General features: G+C 45.5%; 1 protein-coding gene across 1 annotated transcript; it reads left to right on the top strand.

Moving 5' to 3' along the window:
- Positions 1–5,079: 5,079 nt before the first annotated feature.
- On the top strand, positions 5,080–14,903 carry LOC127469363 (heat shock factor protein 3-like). The gene is made up of 9 exons (XM_051783549.1): positions 5,080–5,198; positions 6,787–6,848; positions 7,293–7,374; positions 7,653–7,786; positions 8,598–8,843; positions 10,099–10,204; positions 10,741–10,806; positions 11,636–11,702; positions 12,455–14,903. The coding sequence occupies exons 2-9, from the start codon at positions 6,811–6,813 to the stop codon at positions 12,784–12,786; spliced, it is 1,071 nt and encodes a 356-aa protein (XP_051639509.1). The 5' UTR covers positions 5,080–5,198; positions 6,787–6,810; the 3' UTR covers positions 12,787–14,903.
- The last annotated feature ends 259 nt before the right edge of the window (positions 14,904–15,162 follow it).

Here is a 15,162-nt window from a genome sequence, read left to right as displayed (position 1 = left end):
ACAAGGAGAGCAGGTTTTTAGAACAATTTTGCTTTGGATTAAGATCAAAGTATCAGGGCTTTAAGAAAATCCCTATTCAATAGAAGTATTCCATGTAACTGTGTCTCTGTATTAAAATTTTTTAGTCCAGTCCCAAGTACTGAGAAGTATCCCCACAGGCAGTTCCCTCGGTGAAGTGTTTTGCTCGTCTCTGCTGATTTATGGTCTTCACTTAAGAGCAACATCTTAGGAAGGCTGTGCTTGTTCATTAACTGTTACTCCTGTTTATTTCCTAGAATGGCGAGAATTTCTGCATTCTGGATGAGCAGAGGTTTGCCAAGGAGCTGCTCCCTAAGTACTTCAAACACAACAATATCTCCAGCTTCATACGGCAGCTCAACATGTGTAAGCATCAGCTGTTGCTACGTGTTCTCTCTGCCAAGTTCATTGCTCCTTGGCTTCATTTTGGATTTCTTTAAACAAGCAAGTGGACTTGGCAAGTCTCATCCCTGAAAACCTGGGTTCTGGCCTTGAGTTTGCTTTGCAAAAGAAAACACTGATGGTAGAGCTTGGTTTTTGTGTTTCTGCTCCAAGTCCTTTAGAGCAACAGCTGTAAGAATATGTAAGAACCCCCCAGGGTGGGGTTCCCTGGGCTCCAGTGGTGCTGTTAATGTAGCAGCAAACATATGTGTACCCTGGGGAGCAAAGGCTGTGTATACACCCATACTCCTAGAATGTGAAAAAAATTGCCTGGATTTGGGGCTGCCATTGCTTTTGCTTGCATTGCTGTGTTGGAACCTGATCAGTCCTGCTGATGGGTTGAGCTGGACTATGTTTCTCGTTACATTTTCTGTGCTTGTGAGCGTCACGTGGCAGCATTTTATAGCACATGTACAGCGTAGCCAGGCAAAGGGGTGCTGTGAGAGAGAGACTGCAACACCCAGCAGGAATAGCTGCAGAAGCTTCTGGGCCCAGTGGAGGGGCAAAGTGCACAGGAGATGCTGCCTTAGTTAGAATTTCATTGGGAGTGAGAGGGAGGAGCTCTCTGTCCATGTCCAGTAGGTTGCCTGGTCTCTCTAGCTGATGCTTGTATAGATTTTGTCAGATGTGAGAGAAAGCACACCTGTTTAGTGTTTGGACAGAGGGTAGATGCAGTTCTTTGTGTCATGTGCTGCCGTTTCTGTGACCCTATTACTTGAGTGACAAAGGGTAATCCAAAGAAACAATTGTCACTTCCTTTGTAGCCAGGGTAAATGTGAAAATGCAAATATTCCTATGAAGACATGCAATGCAGTGGCAGCCTCCTTTTCCTGGTGGACCTATCCTGGCTCTGTAACGCCAACACTGTTGGGGCACAGTGAAGCTGGAATGCATTAACTGTGTTAAAAACTTGAGCGAGGAGAGAGATGGATTGGTCTGTCAGCTCTGTCCTGCCTCTACCCTGTGGTGCTTAAACAGTGATGGAAATAGAGCTAGCAATGTCTCACTTTGTGCAAACAATTCTCCATACTTAGAGAAGGTGCTCTGCTGCAGGTATTTGCACAGGCAGGGAACTAATTTCCCTATCTTGTTTTATTCTGTAGACCATGGTGGTGCATGACAGCATTTGCTTTGATATGTAGTTGTCAGGGATGAAAGGGGAAGGTGTACCATTCCTCTGCTTGCACTGGGACAAGATTCTGTGTAAAATGTCATAACAAATCTCATTTCTAACTAACTGCTGTGGTGTTTTGGACGTGACTGTCTTGCCCATGGACACTTGGTGACCTCTGCCACACAGCTGTGTGTGCAGCCTGCCAGGGCATTCCATGGTACTGTGGACACGTTCTCTAGCTGTGAAGATCAAAGCAGTGAAATCACTGAGCACCAGCAAAAGCTGCTTTGGCTGTTTTTCATAGTTTCTGCTCCTAGTAACTGTGGTGCTTTGGATATTTTGGTAGCCTTGGAGTTTTCTTTAGCTGTATGTTGTAACAGTCAGCTTTGTACTGGGAGAAATGCCTTTGCTGATTCCTCTCCACAGATGGTTTCAGGAAGGTGATTGCTCTGGAGAATGGTATCATTACAGCAGAGAAGAGCTCAGTCATTGAATTCCAGCACCCTTTCTTCAAGCAAGGGAAGGCACATTTACTGGAAAACATCAAGCGCAAGGTACAGTCTAAGCACAATGTTTACTTCACTGTGTCATGAAAAGTGGCTTATTAACAGCATGTATGGGTGTTTCAGAGCCAGCCAATGTCATGGGAAACAAGGTTGTACATCCTGAATGCAAGCCTTAGTAACTCCCTCACGATGCCATGCTGGTGCTTAGCTGGGCCTCCTCGTGCCAGCGCTTAGACAAAACCCTCCCTGCTGTTGGCAGTGCACTGGGATAGGACCACATTCTGCATCTCCATCAAACAAGAGCCCTTTCCACATAGCTCATATCCCTGATTGCAGCTTATCACAGTCTACAGTTCTGTCAGCGTCTCCAACTCGGAGAGAGGCACAAAGTGAAAGAAACAAAAGAAATACATTTTCATTTGGCACTCATTGAAAATTAGCAAGGGCATCAGTAATCATTTCATTTGGGTGAGTTTGCATAAATTATAGTGTTCCTCCAAAACTATGTTGCCACTAAGCTTCATCTCTATGAGCACTTTCTGGTTTTCTTTTGTACGTTCAGGCCTTGTCTGACCTGTTTCTGCACAGATATTCATCTTCTCTTGACACGCTACTGCCCATAATATCCTAGGGAAGAGAGTATCATGATACATCATGTTGACATGTGAACGGCAGAATCTTTTCTTTATGCTGTCGTCAGGTGTGGCTGCATTGCCCAGGGTAATAAAAGCCCAGGGTAGGCTGGAGAGCAGCAATTGTGTTTGGATCGATTCCTCGCTGAGCTGCCCCTGCTCGGAGCCAGAATCGATTCCCCGGTGCTGGCTCAGGCCAGTGCTCCCCCCGTGTGAGCAGCGTGTGTCCCAGCACCACGCGTGTCCCAGCACCACCCATGTCCAGCACCACCCATGTCCAGCACCACGCATGTCCCAGCACCACACGTGTCCCAGCACCACACATGTCCCAGCACCACACGTGTTGGGGCAGGCAGCCAGTGACGACAGGTGTGGCACTGTGTGTCCCAGGGGTGGGGCCCTGGGTGGAGTGTTCTAGACGAAAAGGCAAAAGCTCTGCTTAGTGCCAAGGACATCCATGTAAAGTATTGAATAGGTTGGTGAAACATTTTCTTTGTTGCACAGGAAATATTAGTGATTTTTTTGCAAAACAGTTATTAGTTTTCTTGCTGTTTTACTGCCTGGAATGGAGCCATATTCCAGTATTGGCTATAAACTGGATTTCAAGTCTCTGTCAGGAATGCAGGTTTGAATGCAGGACTTGCTTTACTTACTCCCTTTCACTGTTAGCTCTGCTGCTGTGCAGACAGCCTGTGTGTCTTCATAGAATCCCAGAATGGTTTGAGTTGGAAGGGTCCTTAAAAGCTCATCTCATTCCACCCCCTTGCTGTGGGCAGGCACACCTCTCACTTGCCACGTTGCTCTAAGCCCTGTCCAACCTGACTTGCTACACTCCCAGGGATGGGGCAGCTGCAGCTTCTCTGGACAGGCTGTGCCAGGGCCTCACCACCCTAATTAGCCAGTTGGAGACTGAAGAGCAGTTCCATGCACTTGGGCAGAATGTTTTAGTTGGAGCCTTATTTTAGAGGCTGGCCGCATTTGAAATTCCCACCTGCTGCCTGCATCTTTCGAATGTCTTCCCCATGGAGACATGGTGTGTTGAAAAGAAATCAGACAGCCATGAATTCCGTTTGGGATGCACCCTGGGTACATTAGCATAAGTTATTACCTGCAACAAACAGTGAAGCTTCTAAACTGCAGACAGGGAGGAGAACTGTCAGACCCTTCAGTCCATCCTTTGCATCACAGGATTGTGTTAAGAAAATAGTTAGTCATGTCTGAGGAGTGATTGCACAACAGCTGTGTTCTGTTCCAGCATGAAGGAGTGGGATGTTGGTTTATAACACCATAGGTCTGCTTCTGACCATCCCCTTGCCCTTTGGAAGACGGGATCTGTTAGCCAATCTGTGTGGAAGTTATCTTACACCTCAGCAGGCCAATCCCAGATGCTTTCACCTCCTGCTTGGAATTTAGTAGAATAAGAAGAAAACTCCCAGTATGCTGTAGGTTAGGAGGGATATCTGGTGCAACTCTGTTTGGTTCCATCATAGTCAGTATTTGGCAAAATGATGTTTAAAATGATGCCCACAAAACCTGGATGTGTCATTCCGAGCTGTGATGCACTAGACCTGTCTTTTTCAAAATCCTGAATTGTGTCATAGCTAACAATGCTCCCGCTGCAGAGAGAGTTCCTGAAGGAACTGGAAAATGTTTAACATAGAAGTGCAGGAAGGAAGTGGTGAGCTTTTTGCTTTCTGGTGGCTCTTCCACCATCATTTGAAGTGGCAACATTCACGGATTCTGCTGTGGGCAGAAGAGCAGATTGGACTCTTCTTTCTGGAGACAAGTCTCTGTAGCTTTGGAATATCGCTGAGCAGAGAGGTAATAGAGGAAACACCAATATGGGAATCTGCAATTCAGCTGGTGTGGGACAAATTTTCAGATCAAGTAGAATGCATCTAACTTGACACCTTCATCCTCCAGGAACTTAATGGAAATTTGTTACTCCTCTGCTGGCAGATGTACTCACACCCAGAAAGAATATGATCATCTTGTTCTTCTTCCACTGTCAGTTGTTTTGCTTTTGGCTGGTGTTTGCCTGTGACACTAGAGGGCAGAGAGCCCCCAGGGAAAGCCCCTTGAATCAGTGGTTTTTATCATGAATTACAGTCATGAATCTACTGTCTTCAGGTACAAAGTGGTAATCTCATCTTTTCATTGACATCTTGTTTTTTTCATACAGTGCAGACTGTCCTAAGGACTGTCACATATAGCAGTTTTGATGTTTTGTGACATGTAAGAATTACAGTGTTACCTGGTGTCGTAGCAGAGCCTGTACCTGTTCTGCAGACTGACTGCACTCTCCCTGCAGCAAGGAGTATGCAAGGCACTGTTTGTAGTAAAGCATGTGTACCTATTTTAGGTGTCTGCAGTGAGAACCGAGGATCTCAAGGTCTGCACGGAGGATTTGCACAAAGTCCTGTCCGAGGTGCAGGAGATGAGAGAGCAGCAGAACAACATGGATGTCAGGCTGGCTAATATGAAGAGGTAGACTCAGCTGTTTCGGAGGCGCTCATACATTAAATGTGGCTTATATCTGGTGGAGCTTGGCTAAATATGGGTTTCATTTGGACTGGAAACAGGTGAAGCTGTATTTTTTCCTAAGAATGCCCATTCCACCCCACACAACATACTGAATCTTGTTTGTTTTTATAATTCAGTTACAGACTGGAGATTAAGACTGGGAGTTTGTTGACTGTCTTGAGATTTCACTTTGGTTGCCAGCAGCTTTTTAGGGCAATCAAAACATTTCCTTTTCTGAACACAAACAGGGTTAGATGCAGTGAGGGACAATTAGTGTTTGGTTTTCTTTCTAATTGGAAGTGGACTTTGCACATCCTCTCATCTCTGTTCCCACAGATCCTCTTCATATAGGCAATGGTAATTCATTTAGGTCATTGGTATGCCAGCAGGTATCAACCAGAGTTCAGGAGATACCTTACTCCCTCTGTTTCTTTAAAAAAACCCAACACCACCTTGAACACCACCTTTGAGCCTGTCCTGAGGCTGTCGGTGCTTGGAAACAGGCTGAGTGTAACACACAGTCTTTATTTGACAGCTTTGAGGCTTTGAAGGAATACCTCAGATTGAGATTATTGGTGGAGTAGCAGAGGATGAGGGTGCACTTATTGAGTGTTTGGTCCTGCCTGATGGAAAATGGAGTTAAATTAACCCAGAGTTTATGCTAGTGGATTGGATTACCTGAGTTAGTTATCCATAGAGGGAATGTTGCCATTAGTCCTGCAAGGTACTGTGAAAGTTTGAAAGCTGTAAAACTAGAGCATATAAAGTAAACTCTGTTCATCCTCTGTCTTCTGATTTATTCTGCATTGCAGAGAAAATAAGGCCCTGTGGAAAGAAGTGGCAGTTCTAAGGCAGAAGCACAGTCAACAACAGAAGCTGCTGTCTAAGGTACCATTGCAGCATCTTCAGTGCTACCATCCTTATTCCTGCCTCTGTGATACTTCATGGCATTCTTTGCTTATGTAGAATGACAAATGACACAGAGCTGAACAGGCTGTATTGATACAGCAGAAAGAAAATGTTTACAGTTCCTGAGTGTCCCAGAAGTAGCACAGTAAAGAACCACGAGCAAAGCACTAAGGAAAAGTCATAGTAAGATGTCAGTGTGTGGAGGCAGTGCATGGTAAAGGAGCCCAGAACACAAGATTGCAGGCACATGGAACCGAGTCTGTGAAAGATCTTGGACCAGGACACACTTAGACCACTTGTGAAGTGAATATGGAACCTGGAAACTGTAGGAGCTTGCGCACTGGAACAAATTTTCTCTGGTTTATCCCTCAGCTGTTTCTGGTCTGGAATCCTCTAGTGACTTGTGCTGTTATATTGCATTTCAGAAAAAAAACCCAACTGTGGAAGTGGGATAAGTTCTATGCGGTTTGTAACTCTTGTGTTGGTTCTTAAGATACAATTGCAGATGGATTTTTAATTTACTTGTTAATTTCAGTCACATAACTGCATCATTTTATAGTAAAATCTTAATTAAGAATTTGATATTAGGATTGCTATGCTGACCACTTGGTTTTGGTTTTTTTCCCTTGTTTTTCCTTTTTAGATTCTTCAATTTATACTAAGTTTGATGCGAGGAAATTACATTGTTGGGGTCAAAAGAAAAAGGTAATTACTTTATAGGTCCCAGATCCGTGTCAGATGTGAATTATAGGCATAAATTGGCTTCTAGTGTTTGAAGTATATTTTTATTACTTGTATATTCAAACATGAGAAAGCTGATGGAAGTTGAATCAAGCACAAAAGAAAGATTTTCCTCCTTACCACTAAAAAAAATAGGCGGGGAGAGAATATTCTGTACATACTCAGTTCCAAAGGGCACAGTTATCAGAAGTGGTAACTCTCAAAACATCCACATGTGACTGACTTCTTCCAAACGCAGCATATGTGTAGTGCAGACTGCCTGCAGTGCCCTTCCTGACACACATTCCCAAGAGCCAGGCTTCTTAGGAGGGAAAGAATGATTGTCCTTACTACTACTGCATGTATTTGGCACTGCTGCAGCTCCTTCCTGTGGAACTAACAATGTACTAAAGCTGTTGGTTTTCTCAGGTCTCTCACAGACGCTGCAGGTGCTTCACCCTCCAAGTACAGCCGTCAGTACGTCCGCATACCTGTGGAGAGTGGCCAAGCTGTAAGTGTCCCCAGGGAAAGAGGCAGTGGGTTGAACAGAATGATACCTGGGGATACCAGTCTACCCTGTAGCTACAAATACACTAATCTTGTAATCAAATGTTCTCCCTTTTGCAATGGGCAGCTTTAGAGCATTGCTCTGGCTGTAAAATTGTGCAAATCAGTACAACTGGTCACAGATAAAATCTGAACAGGAAAGAGAAGCTGCAAGAAGAATGGGGCTTCAAAATAAAAAAAGGTCAGAGCCTGTGGTTTACTCATTCTGTGCTGTATCTGCAGATGGCTTTTTCCGAACATAGTGCAGATGAAGAGGATGGAAGTGGCACAGGTCTCATCATCCGAGATATCACTGACACCCTGGAAAATGCCACTGATGGCCTCCTCGCCGTGGCACACACGAGTGGCAGAGCCAGGTGTGTCCAAAGCACATGTTTATGCTTGGGTTGTTAACTGGTAGTTATGTTAATGTTGGCGATTCCATGTGGATTCCGGGAAACAGCCTCTCTGAACGTTCACACCGTTTGTGCATGACAGGCCTGTTGTGGGCTCTCCTTTTTACAGCATGTACCACTGGTCATGGTCAGAGCTTGTGTCTCTTCAGGAGTGCCTAGAGGCCTGTCAGGCTGATGGGCACTTCAGGTTTGATTTGCTGAGGCTTTTCTACCTGTTCAACAAATAAGCACATACTTGACTTTTCGGCTGAACAGGGACCTGGATGCATATAGAGGTGACTAATAAACAATCCAAAATGTATGTAGGTTACTGACAGACAAATCAAGATGTATAGTTTTATCTCCAGTCTCAGTACTTCTCTCACTAAGCATAGCCTAGGGAAGACATCCTCTGTGTGGCAGCAGATTCTAGTGAAAACCCATTTAGTTTATAACACCCAGAGTGAAATATGGACCAATTTGGAATCTTTTCTTTCGAGAGTCTGTCTGCTAGGAGTTTCCCTCCTGCCTAATTTCCATGTATTATATTGCTGCTTTTAGCCTGGGAAAATGGGGTGTTTTGCCCTGATATGTACTCTCTGTATAAGCTGTAATAAGAAATTCCTCATCTGCCTTTAGGAAGACACTTTGCTGCTTTTTCTAAAAACCAGTTCATTGTTTGAACTCTCGACTGGCTTGGTGTTATTAGGGTTCGGGATGCTAAAGCTGAAATGAATAGTAATGCAGTTGATGAATTCTCCTGCCTGTTGTTTCTCTTGGGGTTACGTTTCAGAGAGCCACAGGCAGCTGTGGATCCCGGCTTACCTCTTTGTCAAGTATCACAGCCAAGTGAGTTAAATTGTGCAGAACCTGTCCCACCAGTTCCTGTAAATGATGTCAGCAAATCCAGTGAAATAGGCAGTGCTGCTGTGGAACTCCATACTGCACAGCCAAATGCTCCAGAGGACCCCGTGTCAGTGATTGACTCCATCTTGAATGAGAACAACTCTGGAAATCAAAATGATCCTTTGCTGGACAGGTATTAACTTGTTTCTGAAAACTGTTACACTGTCATCACCTTGTGGGGTCTTGTTGGAGTTTTGGAGGATGTGTTTGGCAGAATGTAGGGAATCAACTTTTGAATTGTCATTGATGAAGTGAATTCCCTGTGCCTCTGTTAGCAGGGCTTGAAAAAGCCAAGGCTTGGCATCACACACTGTAAAAGGGCAAGTTCCCCTGTCACCTCTGTGGTAACTAGTGTGCCTGACTGCTGGTGCGTTCATCCTAGGGCCTGTGAAGGTCAGTCTGTCCCATCAGCCCACTGCTGGCACTGCCAGGAGCTGCCAAGCAGCAGGTGAAGGGCACTGATCTCGGGCATGCACTGTGGCCATTTTGTTCCTGGGACCTGGATGTGGATTGTCCCACTGGCCAGTGGGTGTCAGCTCAGTGTTCTTTCCTTTCTCTACCCCTCATTCGTGCAGAGGTGTTCCCAGGTGCCCTGTCAGATCAGGCACCCCTGGATGAGGGATGCAGGCTGTGGGTTCCCACTCCACACCACCTATGTGCAGCTCCCAGCTCTGCTTCAGCCCCTGAGCTTTGCCAGCGCCGTCACTGCGGCTGCAGGAGAGCTGGATCGAGGAACCTGCTTTGATTCTTGCTCCTACAGCTCTCCTGCTGTGGTCAGTGGCAGGTAGGAAGGTCTGGGATGGTGTCCCAGCACTTGTGTAATCTGAAGGCTCTGCAGTACCTTCCCTCCTGGGCACTGGGAGCTGCCCGTTCCTCACAGCTGAGAATTCAGTACAGGAGGAGCTGAGGGCACAGCAAGACACTTGGTATGGGCACTGTGCCTGCAGCCATCTTTTCACTTCCTTCACTGTCCTTCAATTCCTGCCCACTGTCCCTGGAAACATGTCCAATTTGGCAACAAGCTGATGTTTCAAAGTAGGTAGAGTTCCTTCGGGCCCAGATTACTTCCATCCCTTTGCTTGTCATTTATTGTTCAGGGGAAAACCATCAGACCTTAGTTTAAACACATACTGGTGTACAGGCTGGGATCTGAGAACATTCACCAGATATTAAAATGAGGGAGGAAGTAGGTGTGGAGGGAGGAACTGCTTTTTCACCCGGTAGCTGTCGCTGTGCTTGCTGTTCATGTGGTCTTCCTTGCACCTGTACCTCAAAGCTGGAGTGAAAGGTGATGCAGGAATGCGGTTTCATCTGTTGGGTTATTCTGGATTGTAAGCAACCTGCTTGTTAACTGTGCCTTACAGTACTATGTCATTTTGGTTTTTTAGAGAAGAAATTCAGGATTTTCTGAACTGCATTGATGCCAGCCTTGAAGAGCTCCAAGCAATGCTGTCAGGGAAGCAGTACAACTTCGGTGCCGAAGCATTCAGCGATGTGAGTGTCTTCTCACTGTTATGATTTCTGAAAAATACTGTTTAAGTTGCATCATAAAATGTTACTGGTTTATTCCATGTTGTAATGGGTAAGGAGGGGGAACATCCTGAGAAGTAAATAGTTACAGATAGTATGATTCGTAGGCATTTACAGTGTTCAGGGTAACATTGGAAGCCTTTCCCAGGTCATGCAGGATTTCTGTTCTACATGAGTCAAGGGGGAAGCCTTGCTTGTCCTTCATAATCCTCAGTCACATATCATCACATCCTGATTGTGTGTTTGATTATGCTTTATGATATGGAGTGAAACTCAGCTGTATTCCTGGAATCACTGGGAAATACGGTGACTTTTTCTTCTCCTGTCACCTCAGTTTACTGCCACAGGTTGAAGCACCTGGCTGGAGGCCCATGGAGGAGCCACTGTCCCTGTGCTTCAGTGGAAGGAGCAGCACGCTGTTCCTACCATCCCTTCAGGAGTCTCTGCAGTTTTGTTTCAAGAACTTTATTAGTTGACATATGGTCTGGTTTTATTTTCAGACATTTAATCCCGAGCTGCCAGCCCTGGATATGAATTTGATGGAAACACCGCCTGGTATGGAAAATGTAAGAGTAACATTTGCTTCTTTGGTGGGAAAGGCAAATTCTGGGAGCTGAATCTTGTGGGATGCAGCATGAGGGTGGGGCTGGGGCACAGCCTGAAACTGCCAGTTCATCCCTTCTGGCTGACCCCAGGGTGTCAGTTATCAGTGTTGGCATGTAGGAATTTAACAGGGATCTCAAGATAATTTCCAGTCCTGCATTCCTAGTGTAGTCACACACTCAAAATGCCTGTCTGAAGACTGAAGGAAAAGTACTAAATGAAAATTGTAATGCAATACACCATATTTGTTCTGCATGTGGCTGTATGGGATTTCCTTAGAGGACATACAGAAGCTCAGCACAAACTTCTCTTAGTCCAATTCCTAAAATTGAATCATACTATTAAAAAAACCTCTTGTAAGTGTTATTTTTTTTTGTAGTCCTGAAATAATATTTAAATTAGGACTTCCCACTCAGAAGAGTTTATGCTACAACTGAGGTAAAATGCAGCTGTGTTTAAGCGGTACCCGCAAAATTTAATTGCATAATGAAATCATGTTTTACTGTTATCCCAACAAGACAGATTATAATAAAGTTTCTGGTTTGGAAGGTAAAACAAATATTTGCTAGTCAGAAGCTTTTTTGACCTAGTAAGTTAAGTTTGTCTGTATTTCACTGTGCGTCCTTCTGAGAGCAGTGTGCAGGCCCTCGTGTGCAACAATGGACTCATTCCTCAGCTGCTCCATCTCTCTTCCCTTCTCTTTCACCTCTAATTCTGTTCACCAGTCAGTAAAGACTTCAATTTTGTTGTTGTTAAACATTCTGTCTTAACTCTCTGTCTGCTTTGTTTCAGATGGAAAACTTGACAGAGAGCACTGAAGGTCTGGGAGCGAGTGAGAGGGAAACAGCAGGAAGCAAAGGTGGGTAGGAAGGAACACTGAGCACTATGACAGCTCCACTCCAGACTCTTCCAAAACTTGGTATTGAAATTGAATTTTTGTAGCCTGTAATATGGTTTATCTCCTTCTTTGAGTTTAAAATTTTTGTGAAGACTGGGGTGTTTCACTGATCTTGAAGCTGTGCCTCAAGAGGCCCACCCTGTGCCCTGTGGTGGTGCTGACTGTTTCCTTTTTCACATAGAAACATGACACAAGTTCCACAATGGGGAGCAGAACTGCAAATGTCCTTGTGGCAGTATCTCTTATGCAGGCTGTGACCCCCCCCAGGGGCAGTGCTGTGACCCCCCAGGGGCAGTGCTGTGACCCCCCCTCAAGGGCAGTGCTGTGACCCCCCAGGGGCAGTGCTGTGACACCTCAGGGGCAGTGCTGTGACCCCCCCTCAAGGGCAGTGCTGTGACCCCCCAGGGGCAGTGCTGTGACCCCCCCTCAAGGGCAGTGCTGTGACCCCCCCAGGGGCAGTGCTGCTGGGTTGCCACTGCAGTGCTGCCATTACATGCCATGGGAATCAGGGGCTTGGAGTGGGCTTCAGACCCTGATGTTTGCAGACACAGGGCCTTGGCTCAGCTCTGGCAGCCATGGGTGTAGGGGCTTTCCAAGCCCATCTTGAGGCTTTCCTGTAGTGCACCAAGTCTGAAGCAGCCTCTCCAGGTTTTCTTGCCTTGAATAAGAGCCTTCACTTAGTGAAACACTTTGAACTGTTTGTTTTCCCTCAGATATGCAGCTGATCCAGTACAGGGCCAACCCTCTGCTTTCCTTATTTGAAGAACAACCCTCAGGTGAAGTTGCAGGAAAGATGGAGGATCCAAAAGACTTTCTGCTGCCTCCCCTGGAGGAGAAACCTGCTCTCCAGTCTCCATCAGGCAGTGGAACCATTGTGCCACTCACAGCTCCAGCAAGCCAGGCTGAGTCTCTGGACACCCTGGGAATGGGTGATCCACCTCTCCTCCCAGAGGATGGGAATGGAGAGTATAAACTGTTTCCACTCCTGCTCCTTAGTCCTGTTGCTAACTTCATAGATGAGGCCTCTGAGATAGAAACTTCTTGAACTCAGAATATCTGTAACTGGCTTAGTGCTGTGGAATAGCCACCACAGGACTGGAGCAGCAAGAAGCGTGAGCTTTGTCCTCACCTGCTTCCTGGAGACCCTGTTCTGCACAGACAAAGGGAAGTTCTCTTGCTCCAAGCAAGGAGCACATCTGGGAGAACTGAACACAAGCTCAGAACAAAAGCTGGTGGAGCGAAGGCACTAGGCAGAAGGGAATAACAACCTCCCTGTAAACATACCACAGTGTATTCCATAACTTTTTATCCAGTATCCTTATTGCAAGAGGAAATCTGTTTGTATCCTGTTTGTAAAGTTTGGCTGGGTTTTTTTTGTTGGGGGGGATGCTGTTTGTTTTTGTTAGCTGGATAGTAATGTGGTGTGTAATATTTTAAACCTGGGTTTACTCTTTGGAGAGCCTGCTTCAGTAGGTGGCTTGTCTACTGTTTGGAATTAAGTTGGTTTTAAATTTCATTTTTAATTTGAGATTTCTTTTTTGATGGTTTGTGGCTACAATTGTTTGCATCTGCTTAGATATCTTTCGTACTCCTAGATCTGCTCCTAGGTATAGGGAACATTTTTCCTATGGAAAATGACATTTTAACTGTGGAGTATTACTTTTAACATGCTAGCACACATCCATTGCCCCAGACTGTAGGAGTTGTGGTAGGAAGTGCTTGCCCCCTGCATAGCTGATTTCTCATGCACATTGCATGGCAGTTCTGGGGTAACCTGCCCCCAGCTCACAGGTCATGTGTCCTTGGAGATGGTCAGTAGGACTGATTCATGTCTAGGAAAGGCCAGCAGCTGCCCCTAAAATGAGAAGGGGAGCCCTGGGGCTTTGTGCTGCGGTTTCTGCCTGTGGAATCTTAAAGCCAAATTAACCAGATGCATCTGAGTCCTTTGACAGCGAATTACAAAATGTAGTGTCTGCTTCATCAAAAAGTCTCTCCCCAGAATTTCTTTCTGCACTGTTTTCCCAAGTTCTGTGAGCAGCTGCACTGTGGAGCCCAGCCCTGCTGTTCCCCTGTGCTGGTACCGAGTGTGTCGCAGTTACACGAGCCCACACAAACCTGCTGTGTGCTGAAGCAACACAGAACTGCTGGGGCTGCAAGCGGCCTGGATGCAGGTAGAAACCCCCTTGAATAATGTCACCTGATATTTCCTACCAGCACAATTAGTTGAAATTTTTTTCCAGTTTGGGGAATTCAGGCTACCTACAGGCTTTGTTCTCTCTGAAGTTCCTGAACTAATAAGTTTTGAGCTCTTTTATATTCAAGAATACAAAGTAATTAGACATCCCGAAGCCTGCTAGATAATAATGCATGTTACCTGTGCTGGCCTGACTTCGTTGGATTTGTGCTTCACTGTCAAATCTATGAGCTGCAGAGGAAGGTCCTGCTCCTGAATGTGTGTGTCTGTGTAACGCCTTCAGTGTCATTTATTCCCGTGTTTTTACCTGTTCTTACCTTGTTACCCTTTGTGTTTCCATCTTTTGAATTGCCTTTTGTCAAGTTTGTATTATTCGAGCCTTTCACAGTCTTTCACTGACTTGAGGCCAAGGGCTGAATAGTCTCAAGTTTTCGTGAGCTGAAGGGAGCGGGGGGTGGTGAGCAAGTTACATCTGTCCCGGGTCTGGTTTGGTTTGTTGATTCCTCTCCAAAGGGCACAATTTTGCCAAGACTGAAACAGTAAAAATCAGACCTTTCTGGTGTGCTGTTTGACAACACCATGCAGACAGCAGAGTTCTTTGGGAGGCTGCTCTGTGCCTCTCACTTCCTGCCCAAGTTGGATGGTAGTTCCTGTAAAGGGTTGGTGTCATGTTCTTCCGTCATGGAGTCCTCTCCCCTGAGCACATCTCACCCTCGGGGGTTGGGTCTGAGTGCATCATGGGTTCTTACTACACTTTCTCTCCTAAGAAGTTGAGAAACCAAGGCTTAAGAAAACTGTAAAAAAAAAAAAAAAAAGCTTGTGCATCTGTGTATCTGGTTTATGTACCGGTCTGGGAAAAGTGTTTATTTATGCAAGTTTCCTACAAAAGATTGCAATGGAAAGGGGAAGGCTGAATAGCAAGAAAAACCCACATGCTGAAGTAATTAAATGCAAGAATTGCAAAACCATTACTATGTTTCCTGTACATTCTTTGCGTGTGTTTTCTCTATGTGCTAACAGTTCCCAAACCTGTTCACTGATTTTTCCAAAACTAAGAGCTGTTGTGCTCATCTCTCAATGCAGCTGCTGCTGGTTCAGAAGTAACTAGGATGCTGAGGATAACCTGTTGCCTGTTTTCCTGAGCACAGGGAGGGCACCTGGGACTGGTTTTTCAAAGGGGGTGATTTGAAAGCTCAAAATACTGCGTGTGCTGAAAGATACAGCAGA

The sequence above is a fragment of the Manacus candei genome, unplaced genomic scaffold (genome assembly GCF_025592945.1).
Source record: "Manacus candei isolate 608988 ecotype Guabito, Panama unplaced genomic scaffold, ASM2559294v1 h1tg000003l, whole genome shotgun sequence".
In the NCBI taxonomy this organism is placed as follows: domain Eukaryota; kingdom Metazoa; phylum Chordata; class Aves; order Passeriformes; family Pipridae; genus Manacus; species Manacus candei.
This window is presented reverse-complemented; position numbering and strand designations above follow the sequence as displayed.